This window comes from Lolium rigidum, unplaced genomic scaffold, assembly GCF_022539505.1.
Source record: "Lolium rigidum isolate FL_2022 unplaced genomic scaffold, APGP_CSIRO_Lrig_0.1 contig_5526_1, whole genome shotgun sequence".
Taxonomy (NCBI): Eukaryota; Viridiplantae; Streptophyta; class Magnoliopsida; order Poales; family Poaceae; genus Lolium; species Lolium rigidum.
In genome coordinates, this window is record NW_025900948.1 from 279,723 (window position 1) to 295,958 (window position 16,236).

Consider the following 16,236-nt stretch of genomic DNA (forward strand, 5'->3'; position numbering starts at 1 on the left):
ATGGGCTGGCCGGAAGCAGCGGCTTTTTAGTGCTAGATCATCGGCAGAGAAGGATGCAATATATAGTTCTTATAATTGTGCCGGTCGTCGGACATAGTTACTTAGCTAGCGATTTTTGTTGTTACCTTGTGGATGGCGATGCCAAATATATTTGTGGCTACATAACTATTTTTAATCTCATGGAGTTTGTTAGAACTGGTGAAACCAGTGATAGTTACTAATTAGACTATCGTTAGCCCGGAAAGGAGCAAAGTTGCTCACATTCTTGCTAGTAGGGCAGATGGATCTGTTTGGCTTGAGCATCTGTCCAATTTTATTATTGAGTTACTTGCGGACAATGTAACAGTTCTTGATGATCAATAAAATGGCCATGCTGTTTTTTTTTCCTCGACAAAAAAATATAGCAAGTTGTCCATTCATTGACTCGTTCTAGAGGGGCTCCCAAGCACTCATCTCTTCTTTCAGAATTGTTCACCATGTATATGTACCCAAGTCCCCAAGTCATTAACAAAGATAACACATGTTGATTAATTTATTTGTCATCATTTTGATACACTTTCCATTAATTTTTTTGTTCAAGCTCTTAAGAGTGATCCTCAGCAAGCAGATCAAGTTATATGTTGAACTTTATACATTATAAAGAACCATTACGACTACGCTATTTGTGTAAGCCACATATTCTCTTACTAGGACGGTTAGAGAATCCAAATATATGACCAGTGCTACACATCAAAAACTTGGTGAATGTCATTATTTCTTAGCTGATGAGGGCTGCAGGCTGTGATACATGTTCCTCTTCTGGTTCTGTCTGTGAAAACCGCTGCCGCTTCTTCTTAGGCATGTTGAAGTTTCGCCGGGCGGCGTGACAAGTATTCGTCATACCTACCTGAGAACAATCTAATGCACAAAGAGTGAAAAACCATTAGATTCATGATCACTTGTACTTAATAGATATGATAACCAATGAAGTCATAGGAGACTAAGAGTCTATGATTAATTTAACATGGGTACACTGCACATAAGAATAACAGAGACTGAAATGAGTTGAAATATACCAGAACCACATATACAGAGATTTGAGACACATAGATCAATAATTAAAAACAGAAGAATAAACATGTGGGAGTGTCATATGATAAACAAGTGACAGTGTAATTACCTGATTTAGCATCCAGATATTTGGTCAGCACACATGGAATGAATGATGGATTGTAAATTGAGGAGTGCTCTGCAGAAAACGGCATAACCTCTCCAAGTGACTTCCTCTTAGTGTCAACGGGCACAATCCATGCTGTTTGATCATTCTCGTCCAGCATTGACACGAGGTAAACAACATCGTCATGGCCACACAGAGTGGGAGAAGCTGTTTTCAGGTTCTTGAATGGCACGTTTAGAGCACATGCACCACCTCCTAGCCGAGGCAAGGAGACAGTACCGAGGTCATCGGAATGAACCATGCTCCCCTTGCGCCAACCGTTCGAAGTCAGTTCCCTGTACCATGTGACGAGCCTCCAACCAACAACATCATACACTTCCTCCTCCTCCTGCTGGGGTGGACTGACGGCCAGTTCCGAGTCGTGGAGATAATCTATGTCCCAAGGATCAACAACAACAGCTGGTATAGTTGTGCGTCTGAGTTTTACCAGTTCCTCAAACTCGACACACTTGATGTAACCACAACTGAAGGTGACGTCGCGAATCGACCGTGCCGAAAACTGGCTTTCGCTGTTGCTGGGCAGCAGCTTGGGCATAGGGACGAAAGACGCCGTGGCCTCTTGGGGATCGAGCACGTCGAAGATCACAATGCCCTTCCAGAGATCGACCCAGCCGAGCAGTCCATCTCCAAGGGCAATCAGCTTGGTAGGCTTAATCACTGCCGACTTCACGGTAAGGCCATCAGGAATGTTCACCTGCAGCAGCCTCTTGGACCATGTGGAAATTGGGTCGGAACCCATGGTGTAGAGATTGTACTGCCCATGCCCTGCTCCGTAACTCAGAGCCGCCATGACGGATCGGTTTTCATGTGAGACGAAGCCGATGGGTGGGAACAGACGCTCTCTCCGAGAGTAAAAACGAATGTCCGGGAGCAGGTCGAGCGACGGCCCTGTGGCCCGGTAGAGGAAGAACAGCGGCCTGTCGCCGGCGGTGAGGTCGACTCGGATGAGGGCGGTGTCCTCCATGGAGGAAACGACCCTGGGCGCGCACGCGAACGGGGTCTCGTCGTGGCTGGGGCAGCAGACGCAGCATGAGGAACGGCGCGGCGGCTCGGCGATCGCGAAGGATACATGCACGGTGAGGCCCGTTTCCGTCAAGGCTGCCGCGGTGGTCTCGTTCCGGAGATCGCTGATGGAGGCCGTCGTGTCAAGGAGGAAGAAGTCGGGGAAGCGGGAGCTGCCGGCCGCCGGTGGAAGGGGTCGCGTGGAGCCGTGGCTGGCGGGCATCGCCGTCGGACGTGGGTGGGTTCGTGACTTCGTTCTCCGTCGGTCGGTCGGTCGGGGTTGAGGGTTTCGGTATTCCGCAGACTCGTAACTGCGGTGATTTTCTTTTTTGACGATTCTCTCAGAAATCCCTGGCAGAACTCGCGATCCCGGACAGGCTGTCTTGGACGCGCGCGTGCAGGACTCAAAGAACCTGTTAGGACACGAGACGGACTACAGTAGTAAATTATAATTCCAGCATAAAAAGGAGGAATCGTGCTTCCGCGCGCGCGCACCATTAATCAACCTCAGAGATAGGAGGCGATGAGCGACCACTACCAGACGCTAGGGCTGCAGCCCAACGCCAGCAAGAGCGACATCAAAAACGCCTACTTCCGCCTTGCCCACCGCTATCATCCGGACCACCACTCCCAGGCCGACGCTGCCGGCCGCAATGCCGCAGCAGCCGCGTTCCGTAGAGCCAAGGACGCATACGATGTTCTCTACGACGCCGGTCGTCGTGCCGCGTACGACCGCACTATCCGCTACGAGATGCAGGAGGCGCAAAAGAAGAAGCGGGAGGCCGAGCGAGCGAAGAGGGAAGAGTGGGATGCCAAGAGGAAGGCGGAGAACGAGAAGCGGGAGGCCGAGAGGCTGAAGCGGGAGGAGGAGGAATTTTATCGGAAGGTTGACGCCATATTGAAGAAGTGGGACGAGCAACAGGCGAAGGAGAAGGCCAAGTGGGAGGCGCAAAAGGCAAAGTGGAACTCACATAACAAGAAGCGGGAGGCGGATATGTTAGCGGAGTTTGAGGTGCAGAAGGCAAAGTGGAAGGCGAAGAACGAGAAGCAGCAGGCCGAGAAGGAAAAGCAGGAGGCTGAGTGGGAGGCACAGAGGTCAAAGCGTAAGGCCGAGATGGAGAAGCGGGCGGCGGAGTTGGAGCTACGCCAACTTAAGCCACCCCCACTTGAGTCACCCCGACTAGAGCCATGTCGGGCGGCAGAAACAGAAAACCGGAAAGCACAATGCTCAAGTCGGAGCAGCCATGACGGTACCTCCTCCACAACTTCAAGTGGGCACAATGGTATGTCCTCTTCCTCCACATCTTCAAATGGGCAAGGCCATGGAGGTCCTCAAAGACGGCCATTGCCACGGGTGCAACGACCAATGGCTGGTGGTGGTGGAAGAGCGTTTTCAGTGTGCTGGTAAGACTACTCATAGTGGGAGTAACATAGCCTAGTAACATCACACACCCCAAAGCATTTTGGTGACATGGCATGATAATAAATGAAGAAAAAGAGTGGGATGGTAACTAGCTATGTTACCATAACATCACACTTCTCAAGACAAGATGAGTCTACAATCTAATAAATATAGCATGCATGATACCACATATAAGTAACTATTCACTATGAAGGTAGTAACATAGTGTAGTAACATGCACCATGTTACTACTCTATGTTACTTCCCACTATGACTAGTCTAAGCCCCAGCTCCCTCCGCTAAGTGATCAGCAAGCTACTACCTCCAGTTGGATTTAATAAACACGTGTCTATCTATGCCTACTCGGCTACTCGCTAGCCTTGCCTCGACTTTGTGTTGATCTATTCCGATTGGAGGGAGTAGTAACGTTTGTTAAGTATAATAAATGTTCATATCCATTGATTATGTGTGGTGATGACTGCAGTGCCACGGTGCTTGGAGGATCCGCGCTGCTCTGGTATGTGTACAACAAACGTTCAACAAGGAAGCAACAAGAGAGCTAGATGCAAAGGAAGCATGCTTGGGATTTGCTTTTGCAGCATAATCATTCTAATGTTTCTATCAAAGGTCAAAGATATCCAACATGAATCATGTTTGTAGGTCGTTCTCAGTTTTTTTTAGCTTATAACTGAATCATGTTGTATGTCGTTCACACTAGTAGAAAAAGGGGCTCTATTCCCGGTACGTTAGGGGGGACTGTGCAATCGGGACTAGAGGCCTCCACCTTTAGTTCCGGTGCAATCAGGAGATTCAGAGCAGAGAAGGTTTAGTCCCGGTTCGTAATACCAATCAGTCCGAGCGCTAGTGAGCTGAGCTCAACTTGGTGGTGTTATAAAAAGAGTAAAATACATCAGGGGTCACCGAAGTCGACACCCCAGCCCGCCTCCATCACCGTACATAGGAATACACATTCTACGGTCACTAAATACGGCTGAGAGGCTCATCAGCGGTCACCGGCGTGTGTACATCGATGTATTCGCTGATGTGGGTACTAGTGGGACCTACCTGTCAGCCATTGCATTAGATAGATGGACTATTTCAATTATAATAAATCAAAGAGGGCTAAACCGCAAAGTCGATAAAGCGATAAGGTTTTCCCTCTCCCCATGCCCTTCCTCTCCTCCCGGCACGCCTCTCCCTAGCCTCATCGGCGCATGGCCCCTGCCTCTCACCGGCGCGCCTCTCCCAAGCCTCACCGAGGTGTGGCCCCTGCCTCTCACTGGCGCGCACCACCTCACACTCGTACACCGCACGAGGCCGAGCATTGCGAGATTCCGGCCAACCGGGAACTAGAGAAGTAGGTTGTGGCACGTGGCAGGGGCGTGCGTACATGGCGACACCGCCGGCAAGGCCCGCGAGCTCCTTGAAGGCCAGGTTGGCGGCGCCGTTCCCGCGAAGACCAGCTCCAGCTGGACCAACAGTTCCGACGGCGGAACGATGCAGCAGGAGGGCTAGCGCCGAAGTCGATAAAGAATGTTCATCGCAATATTTTTATGTTAAAATACCTTTGGTTTGGAGTCCATAATCTTGATGACCTTTTGTAAACACAAAATCATTTTACAACAAAACTCAGCCATTTTCCTCCTAGTTGAGGTACAAATTGATTATCCCAATTAAGACCTACACTTGGCGATGAGTAAATGGTTCTCTGGGGAAATATTCGATGGAACGTAACTTACAAGGTCTGCATCTAGACCCTTGGATCTAAGCCATAGCAGCCTCCCGCTGTCAATAATATCTTTACACATAAATCCCAGAGCATTCCTCTCCTCGCCTGGCATACCACGAATAATTCTCTCGATTCCGGTGAACTCCAGATCGGGCTTCTTGGCTTCTCTGTCCCTTCTCCAATAACATTGGTGTTAAAAATATATCAAGGTTTCAGTGGCACCATTAGTTGTGACTAGGTATCAGACATCCAAAATGGTGCAGAACTTTTGAAATGTTGATCGAATTTAAACTTTTGCTAGACATAGTGCAAAGGTGATAACAAAATCCAAACAAGATTGTAACACAAGATTGGATGATAACACGTATCCTACCAAGATTGGAGCACGAGATATTTTGCAATTACTGAAGAAGAGATAAAGCTTAATTGACACTTATTTGTTTTTGCAGTGTTGCTCGAATTCAAACTTCTGCTAGCCACAGAAATAATGCAAGAGTGACAATAAGGATCCTACCAAGGTTCTAACAGAAGGTCTTCTACAGAGACTAAAATGTAGAGCGAAGCTAAGGCTTATCTGACACTTGTTTAAAAAATCCTTACCTGACTTCAGAAGATGAGTCTTCAGCCTCCAAAGAGTCCTGGGAGCTGTGATCACCATCCACAGCCCAACTGCTAAACAATGTCATGGCATGGAACTCTTCCTCCGCAATCCCTAGTCCTGAGAGGAAAGCTTTATCTGCAATCACAAGATAAAAATTATTCTCTTCAAAGCAATTCAACCAGCTTTGTTAGTACTAGACATGTAACTAAGCAGTGTGTGGCATGATATATCCAAATAGAAAAGCAAGCAGGGAATTACTTGCATAATGCTTCCATTGGCAAAGATGGTGGCAGCAGGTGGCTAAAGCAAGGCCCTGTAGGCGACATTTATCGTGGCCTTTCTCTTCTGTATAATTGTGTTGTTCATGAAGACAGCACATTATGGTCATATCTGGGCAGGAAATAATCAAATAATTAGATACATTCAGCTAATCTCACGCAGTTTTGTATCACTATACCGAAACATGAAACATTACATCAAATACAATAATCACCTGTTGCAGGCCCACATAGATGTTTTCCAATTGCTAGATACTGACTTCCAATCAATGTTTGTACTCCATGCAGGTTTAAATCCTCAACTGCATTTATATTGAAGTACAAAATACTTTAGTATATGCAAATTTTAGTTTGCAGATGCATAGATGTAGCACGCAGATAAATAAGCAAACACACGAATGAGATATTCAGTGCCAAAAGGTGCTTGCCAGCCATTCAAATGCCCTTATCTCACCCGTCCAATAAAGGATGAAAAGAAATCTTACTATCTATTCTCAAACGCTCCAACGTAACACCCTCATTTTGTCTTAAACTTCGATCAGCCTACAAATTTGGGAAAAGGAAAGAGACAACAAGAGCAGTTAACGACGGAGTGAAAGAACTGATCCTGAATTGCTCCGAGAGGATGAATAATCATGGTGAAATTAGATTTAACATAACAAGTTATTTGGCTGCCGGAGTAAGAAACAAATGTGTTCTGTATATACCATATTTACTATACTTATCAACGTGCCAGCAATGCCTGAAAATTAACCTCAATCAATCTGAGTTGGTCTTATATTAAGAAAGGGTAGTGATTTGAAATCATAGTCATAATCACTACAAACAACCTATATGATTACATCAGTTGGTAGTTTGGTTAACAAGTCTGAGGTGTCTTAGCTTTGATGCCTGATTGCCAAAGTAATGAGTTAATGATTATTGCTGAGCATAACAATAAGTAGGAATATTGTAAACACTGGCAATTCATATTCCCGAAGTTAGAGATGTTTTTGCTAGAGTTATGGCACAACAAACAAGCCGTTACATTCAAGTTTGAGTGCCTTTAAAATGGAAAGTCCGCTACATACTGAATCCTAACAAGCTAACCAGGCATAGAAATAAGCTCTACCGTTAAAAATTTCAACACCAAAATGAAGCTGCATTCAGCAAAAAATGGTAACCAACAGGGACCAACTCTGAACATAATGTAAAGTTGTAGCCCCTAATCCCCAAACCAAGGTAGTTGGTGCACATAAACTGACCTTGAGCTTGTACGACCGTCTCTCGACCAAGAAGATATTCTTAATGCCATAACAATCTGCCAGCATCTGAGTCAAGTAACCCCTGCCAGCACCAAATTCAACAACTGCCAGAGCATTATCCGCCGCTTCATCCTCTGCTCCTTCCCTACCGCTCGGCAGCATACCGAATGTCTCCATGTTCCCGACAATGGACACCTGCTGCACAACGTGCTTCTCCTGGTACGGCACCGTCCTGTCCAATGCACCAAGAGGAAAAAATCACTCCTGACCCCTCACAGAACCCCGGTGTTTACACGATTACACTCCCTGAAACCTCATACTGCCAAAGCACCCACTCACCTATCAACCTGGCCCTTCATCCACTTGTCGCAGGCAAGTGGAGTGATGTGTGAGTCGCGCATTTGGATGGCCACCGACGCGTGCGCCGACCGGATCTTGGCGAGCAGGCCCCGGAACTGCTGCTCGGAGAGGTTGTGCACGGAGGCGCGCTTGGCGGCGGAGGTGACGGCGCCGCCACCGCCGCCGGAGTTGATGGCCTTGGAGTAGTACGGCTGCGCGGCGAGCGCGTCGGCGTGCTTCCGGAAGGGGCACTTGCCGACGTGGGCCTCCAGGTTGTCCTCGAACACCGTGCTGCGCGGGAGGGGGAGGTGTCAGAGGGGTGGAGCTAGCTGGGAGCGGTGCGGGGGCGGGGGCTTACTGGGAGGGGTCGACGGGGCAGGGCACGCGGCGGCGCGAGGCGGAGGAGGAGGGCTCCGGCGGGTGGTTCCCGCAGTACCTGGGGAGCAGGGGGTGGTGAGTGGTGAGTATGGGTTGAATGGGGGAGGTCAGCTGGGATGCTTGCTTACTGGGTGGATGGGAGCGGGGAGTTGGCGCAGTGGCGCCGCTTGCTGGGGAGCCAGAAGTGGCAGCGTCCCGGAGGAGGAGCCGGCGGTGGCGGCGCGGGTTCGCCGTTCGCCGGAGCGCGGTCCATCGCTGACGGCGGCGGCGGCGGCGGAGCCGGAGTGGGAAGAGAAACCGAAGGAACGTGCGGGTGGAGGCGTGGAGCGAGTGCATAGCGAACGAAGCAGTCCATTGGGCCGCCGGCCCACTAAGCGCGGCAGATTCTGCTGGGCCTTGCGAGTCCCGTCGTAAAAAAAGAAGGGCGGTTGATACGCCGCCGGGCTGGTAAAAACCATGATCATGATCGGCCCCAATCCCTGGAATCTCCGATCTCTCAGGTTGGGACACCAGACGCCTGCGCGGCGTACGTGGAGCCCTCCGCTGATCCGCTCGGCGGCGCTCCGGTGCTCGCCCAGCTCGTGACGGAGCACAACGAGAGAGGAGCCACCGGATCGACGCCGCTTTACCAGGTCGCGCCGACGACAGCGACCTGTCCGGCACCACCACCATGAGCCGCGGCCTCACCGTCCCAGATCAAAGGAATCCCCAAGGACCAAGGGAAGGTACCACACTGTCATCCTGCCCTACCTTGTGCTCTGACTTCAGTTAGTATCCCCTCTAAAAAAAAAGACTTCAGTTAGTATGGTTTCGATCAGTTCCTCAAGTTAGTTGCCAATATTATGTTCTAAAGGTGCGAAAAAATTAGCCATCAGGAGGTAGCATGGTATGCAAATTAGCTACTACTACTGTACTAGCTTTATATATACGTACGGCAATCAATCAGATCCATGTCTTTGTAAACTCGATACTGTATACTTTATTTATTTCAGCGATCTGCTAGGTAGCTGAAATCAAATCCATAATGCACGTACGGTAATTTGTATACTGTGTTAATAAAGAAAACCATATGCATCAATTGATGGGAAGCCCCATTTCGAAAAAAAAAATAACGATCTGGTGCTTGGCCCAAGTTAGCTGACCAATTAGATCCTTTTTTCTTGTAGCGATGATCAATTAGGTGGGTGTTCACCCCGCGGGTTTCCCTATTCATCGCTTATTAGCGCTCGTTATTCACCAAAATCGGAGAACCAAACAAAATCCGACCGAAATTCCTGAAAAACCGGGAAAACCGCGAAAATGAAGGAACACCTAATGGGCTGGCCCAGAAGGGGCGCGCGGGGGCGGAGCATGGTAACGCACGCTAATAGGCGATATATAGGAAAATCCTCACCCCGCTGACCCGTAGGTCGTTCGGGGCCCACTCCACTGACCCGACTGCCCAACGACATTGTTTTCTTGGGTCGGGCGAGAGACCCGATGGGCCGACCCGGCCCGTTCCCACCCTGAGTTAATATTACTAATTCTAAAGAATTGATGTGTGTTTTATTTTAAGTAACAAGTGCTACGCATGTGATTGTCAGGCCAATTTTATCTGTTCTGGACAGAGTGGTACTGGAACTTCTAAAAAAATCGAGTAGCAGCCCCAATTATTTCTAATGTTTCCATGCATGTTTTTTATTCTGATTGTTAATAAAGCCAGCTGTATTTTCATTGTGTATCTTTGTTCAGTTAGAGCATGTCTAACAGGCCCCTTACTTTTCTGCCCCGTAAAACGCGAGTATTTCGCTTCGTACAAAAAAAATGCTCCTAGATAGATCATTCCGTCTGTCTAGCAGACCTCGTATTTCACCCCATAAATTCGTAAATTTAAAACCCGGGAAACTTGTTCATATTCATAGTTCATAGATAGTCGATCATACATACGGATCAACATATATACATATTGAATTGCGCGATCCTAAATGGATCGCGACTTCTAGTCGGAGAGGTCGACGATGTATGCGTCCACCTCCGCCTCCAGCGCCTGCGCCTCCTTCACGGCGGCGATGGCAGCCGCCTTCTCTTCTTCCTCCGCCCTCTTCTTGTCGGCGTCGTCCTTGAGGGACGCTGCTATCGCCTGCAAGAAGAGGGGGTCTTCCTCCTCCTCCTCCTCTTCCTCCTCGGCGGCGAGCGGAGCTCCTCCGCTGGTGCTCCCGATGCGCGCGTCCCATGCCGCCTTCGCCCGGCGGTTCCGCTCCCACTCGGCGCGCCACTTGTCGAAGTCGAGGCCGCTCATCGGCTTGAGCGGCGGATCCTTCTTGTACCAGAGCCCGCCCGGCGCGAACTCACGGAGCTTCGGCGGGACGTACAGGGCGCCGGTGTACCTGCACGCCGCACGGCGGCTCCCGGCGGTGGATCGCTTGCATTGGAGACGCCACGCCTCTTCGACGGTGTCCGGCGAGCGGGATCGCTTCGATCCGCTCGCCGGCGATGCGGTACTGCTTCGGCGTGCGTACATGCCGACCGGCGGTTGAAATGCGGAGCTCGGGTGCGCGGGATTTCTCGCCGGAGCTAACTGGGGAGGCGGCGGCGCACGGCGGAGCTAGGGTTGCGAGAGAGGGGTTACCTTCGCCCGGTATAAGTAGGGGGCGGCGGTGTGGATATCCTGGGCCCCGTATTCTGCCGAATCGGGCCGGCCCGAATACGGGGCCTGCTAGACGGCCTAAACCGCGCCTGCCCCGTATCCCGCCGGAATTTTATGGGATGGGCGGGTTTTAAGGGGCCTGTTAGACATGCTCTTAGAATGCATTTCAACCAAGATGGCGTCCTGCTGTACATGACATGGGCTCCCTGTCTCTCCTCATAGTGCTCTGAAGCAATTCTGAAAGATAAACGGAAACCATTTAGTCTTTCATAACTAGGTTTGATTCATGCTTTTCGAACCCTTCTCCGTTTAGAGTTTTTCTAAGCATCCAGTGGTACAGTGAGGAAGTGGAATCCAGTATTAGTACAGGTTAAGTTATGAACTTCATATGCCATTTGTCTTTGGCATGGGTTTTAAGGTGTCCCTAACGTGACGCTTCGGCGATAGCGACACCCCCTCACCCAACCATTTGCCCCCAGCGCCTTGGGATTCTGCCCGCTGTGGCACTTAGGCGTGGGTAAAATGCCATAGGTCACCTTACCGCCTTCAAAACTATGGCCTTTTGTTTCGACAAAAATGATTGGTTCATGTCTCATAGTATCTGCCTAAGATTGCACCAATTTCTTCAGTAGTGGGCAATGGTAGTTTGTTTCTGGACGACATACTTTGAGACACAATGCTTGGCTTGGACCTGCGCCCAAACAAACAGCAATTGGCTTCACCTCTCTAGCATAATTAGCAAGAGTAAGGAGTTCTGGATAGGTTCAAATTGTAGGTACAATCTCATTATTTCATTAATATTGTGGCCAACCTGGGAGAGCCTGGGCACAAAACTAATATTTGTTAAGTATATCAACATGTTTGTTTCATCATTTATTTTCACAGCGCAAACAGCTAATATTCGAGAAACATGATTGTTCATTGGCATACAATGTATTGTACGGTACACCTTATTTGCATTATCCCCACCCATTACATTCATATGAATTGGCCATTTTTGGTTTTCTAAGTTTTCTCTAAAATGCATTACCAAGAGATCGTGAGTTCATTGCTAACTTGGTTAACATATCTTTTACTGCAGCCATGGACATCTCCTCTGACTGAACTAACTTGGAAAGACTCCTGTTGTTGTTGTTGTTATTTTAGCCGTTGTGAAGGCTGTTTTGGATATAGCACGGACACACCAGTACATGGTAATATCCTTTGCACTCTTTCATTATCTAGCTCTTTTGACCTGTGAGAATTCTTATGAATACAATCAGACAATGTGGATTTTACCATACATCTATTCAAACTGTTCTTAACTCTCGGCCAGGTTTCTTTGTTAGAACATTGCAAGCTTAGGCGTGAGATTGAAACTTGTAAGAAATGTGACTAGCACTCATTTTTGTTTTCTCTGATGAGTGGAGATTGGAACTTGGTTTCTCCATTTATCCACAATAAAGTATGTACACGTCCATATTTACAGGGTTTTGTTTTTGACAAGGGTCCATATTTACAGGTTTGTTATGGCAACTCGTGAGGATCAAGAGTTTGTTGCGACAGCTGGGGAGCTGGTCCAGTTTGTTTCAACTGGCGAACGTTACTAGAAATCTACTTCTGGCACCGGAATCGATGCTCGAGCCAAATCAAAGTGACGCTTCAGGGCTGCCCCCAAATCCTGCCATGCCCCGTGCTTGCGAACCTTGCTGTCCATGGTCGGACGGCCTCCCACCTGAGCTTCTCGACATCATCCTCCGCTATCTCATCTGCCCCGCCGACCGTGTCTACTTCGCTGCTGTCTGCCGCGCGTGGCGCTCTGCAGCGCAGGTCCATAAAGCCGCGCCGTGCCAGCTCCCGTGTCTCCTTCTCCCGTCCCTTGTTTCACCCTCCTTCTTAAGCCTCCACTCCGGAGCCACCCGTCGCCTATACCTCCCGAAGAGCGTTCATGCGGCGCGCCTATGCGGCTCCCACGAGGGTGGCTGGGTCGCCCTCGCCTTGGACCAGGGGGGAGGGTACGCGGCGGCGAACCTCTGCTCCGGCGCCATGGTTCCTCTCCCTAACTGGCTTAGGATTCCCAGCGAACACGGCTGGGTCGACACCAAGTATGAGCACCGTATGATCATCCAAACCGTCACCTTTTCGGGCACGCCGTTGACGGAGGGCTTCCTCGCCGCTGCACACGTTTCCAGCGCTTCCAGCATAGCGTTCTGGCGGACAGGGATGAACGGACACTGGATTGGATGCAGGCATGATATGGGCGTGATCGAGGACATCATCTATTACAAGGAAGGTTTCCATGTCCTCTCCAGCACAGAGGATGTTGTGGTGTACGCTCCCAACGCCGTCAGCGGTCACCCTCTGGTGATGTCCCGTACCTCCTACCTGGTTCAGAAGCGTGCTGACTACAAGCCCAATAGCCACCTGCCCTATACGCACAGCATGTCCCGCTATCTGGTGGAGTCCCGTGGAAAGCTGCTAATGATCCTGCGGCTCTTCAGGCCCAAGCGGCGTCGCGAGTTCAGGATCTTTGAGATGAACCTTGCTGCTGGGGACTCTAAAGCTTCCTGGGAGGAGCTCCACGCGCTTCCTGGACGGGTCCTCTTACTTGGTCGGGGCTGCTCCAGGGCCTACGAGGTGTCTCAGTTCGACAGGCTCCAAGTAGGTAGCATCTATTACCTGGACGATGATACAAGCTTCAATCTATCCTGGGCGTTGATCAACGGGAGTAGGCATTCCAGTACGTACATGGGTGGCATCTACGACTTTCACAAAAAATGCAATAAGAGGAGGCGCTTCCCGCGTAAATTTACTTTCGAGTGCTCTCTTCCAATCTGGTTTATACCCTGAATCATTGTACAGTCTGGCTAGCTAGTACCCTTGAATTTTTTGCAATTTATTCTCAGAGATAAGAAGATAGATTCAGGTGAACAAATGTATGGCATGTTGGAAACATCAATCAATTATGTTTTGCCTCACCTTAACATGGTCAGCTTGGGCTTGTCTAATCCTTTTCAGGACACCACAATTTAGCATCGAATTTTGTGATAAGAGCATGTCTAACAGACCCCCTATTTTTCCCTATTTTTCTGCTCTGTAAAACGCGAGTAGAGGGCTTTGTATTCACTTTCTATCGGCCGAAAACTCGTCCTAGCTAGCAGACCCTGTATCCCCAGGTTGAGGATACGGGGTCCGCTAGCTCGGACGAGTTTTCAACCTCTCAAAACAGGGTTTTTGACAAATTGGATATTACAACCAATACAACATTCACATTGAATAAAAGTTTTAAATCACACAATAATCATCCTAATTATTACAATAATGTTTTTCGAAACTGCCAACAAATGTTCTAATGGAATAATTAAACAAATAACAAATGTTCCCGCAATCAAACAATCAAGATAACTGTTTCACATACGTGTTTCACATACAACAGTAGGAAATGAATGTAAAAACTCATTGGCCATGCAACTGCTAGTGATGATCAATCAGATCTTGGTTGAGCTGGTGATAAGTCTCGGCATCTTCAATGTTGCGATGCGCTGCAAGAAAAGATTCAATCCGATCATTGTCATAGGGGGCGGGTCGGCGGGCGGCGAAGGGGGCCGGATCTGAAGGTTTCCGGCGGCGGCGCGGGGGAAAACAGGTGCGAAATCTGAAATATCTGCGCGCCCTAGCTGCGCGCCCTAGCTGAAATGGGATGCTGGGTTTGCTCTACCCCGTATTTCAGCGGTTATTATACGGGTTTGACCCTTTTAAAGGGTCTGTTAGACATGCTCTAAGTGTGCTTCATTGCGTGTCATTTTTGCAACTGGGATTGGTCTATAGCCTATGAGGTGTCTCGGCTCAATGGGATCCAAATAGTACTGCATGCAGTTCTGTTATCACCTGGAAGGTGAGGGTTCAAACGGTTGAATGTGCAACGGTGCCTATTCTTATTTCGGGTACGGCTCCATCTCTTGTGCTAAGAAGCAATGCTGAGTGCAATATCAAGTGTCGTAGTTTTACATCAAATTTAAATTAAAATCGTGTCAATTATTATGCATCGTAGGGGAGGACCGTAATTTGCTCAACTAATCCATAACTAATTTGATATTTATTTCTTTTTGCCAGTAAAGAATACTCTTTCGTTGCTGAACTTCTTCAGGCCACGCTTCCCACGCAAGCTAGCAACCCATTTGATAGAATGATGTGTAACAGCTAGAGGCGAGATGCTAAGAGAGATACTACTTCCGTTCCATAATTCTTGTCGCGGTTTAAATTCTTGTTTTAGAGATTAGTTTAAGGATAAGATCATTTTGTTTATCTTTAGAGAGGAGCAGCTCTAGTAAAAAAATGATTTGTCTATGGTATCTTTTTTGTGGTTAACGTTTGAAGACTGATATAGTTTGATACCCCTTCATAATTAAGAGCTCACTTCTATACCCGCAAAAAAGAAGAGCTCACTTCTAGCTCGGATTTCCTCTATGGAGGTCCTGCGGACGGATACACCAGTGTCCGCCTATTGTCACGCGAGAGCACCAAACACCTAGTTCCTAAGGCATAGGGCCAATCACGATCACTAGTAGAAAAAGGGGCAATAGGTCCGGTCCATTTGGGCCTTCAGTCCCGGTTCCCAAACCGGGACCAATTAGGCGGGACTAAAGGGGCACCTTTAGTCCCGGTTCAAAGTTTAACCGGGCCTAAAGGCCTTGACACGTGGTGCGGCCAGGGAGCTCGCAGTGGAAGGCCTTTGGTCCCGGTTCGTGGTACGAACCGGGCCTAGGTTTCTGCCGCGGCGGAGAATTGCTATTTCTCCGCCGCGGCACAGGTTTAGGCTGTACCAGCGTTTCTCCGCCGCGGCGAGTTTCAGCAATGCATATATATCATTCAAGAAACCACAAAAAATCGTCATGAATATATATAGACATCGTCAACAGTACACGACATCGTCAACAGTACACGTAATGCATGCATATTTACAATACAACATCTCCTCGACGAATATCCTCCGCTGTCACGATCTGCCGATAGTGCTCTCCACCTGGGGTAATGACCTCGGTAAGAAAGAATCCCGCGATTTCCTCTTGAATTGCTCGTATTTGATCCTCCGTTATGAGAGTGTCCCGCAGGCGTATCATCTATATATATTTAAAAAATGAGATCATTATAAATATATATGAATAGAACTCAATACAATAGATGGTACTAATTAGGGATTTCTATTTTCATGCCCCTGGTTCGTTAGTTGTACTCAGTTTTCCCCAGTCCCTTAGTTTTTCCTCAGTTTTCCCCTCCTCTAGTTTGAAACACGCACAAGTGTTGGAACGGCCGGTAGCCGTTAGGTCAGAGGTCTTGACCGTTAGTCTGACCGGGTGGGGCCGCACAGGGGCAGCTCCTCCCTGACCGTCTCGTGCTGACGGGTAGGGTCGGGAGACACGTCGGAGCAGCCATCCATCTATC

The 16,236-nt window shown here is 48.8% G+C and overlaps 2 protein-coding genes across 2 annotated transcripts; one reads left to right on the plus strand and one right to left on the minus strand.

The window, feature by feature from the left end:
• Positions 1-5,204: 5,204 nt before the first annotated feature.
• LOC124681767 (tRNA:m(4)X modification enzyme TRM13) lies at positions 5,205-8,442 on the minus strand. Its single transcript, XM_047216592.1, has 9 exons — positions 8,318-8,442; positions 8,170-8,247; positions 7,812-8,102; positions 7,473-7,704; positions 6,714-6,771; positions 6,444-6,530; positions 6,209-6,340; positions 5,950-6,085; positions 5,205-5,522 (listed from the first exon to the last, which is right to left on the minus strand). Exons 1-9 carry the CDS (start codon positions 8,440-8,442, stop codon positions 5,294-5,296), a joined length of 1,368 nt encoding a protein of 455 aa, XP_047072548.1. The 3' UTR covers positions 5,205-5,293.
• A 4,038-nt stretch (positions 8,443-12,480) lies between these two features.
• On the plus strand, positions 12,481-13,750 carry LOC124681752. Its single transcript, XM_047216579.1, has one exon. It carries the CDS (start codon positions 12,481-12,483, stop codon positions 13,642-13,644), a length of 1,164 nt encoding a protein of 387 aa, XP_047072535.1. The 3' UTR covers positions 13,645-13,750.
• The last annotated feature ends 2,486 nt before the right edge of the window (positions 13,751-16,236 follow it).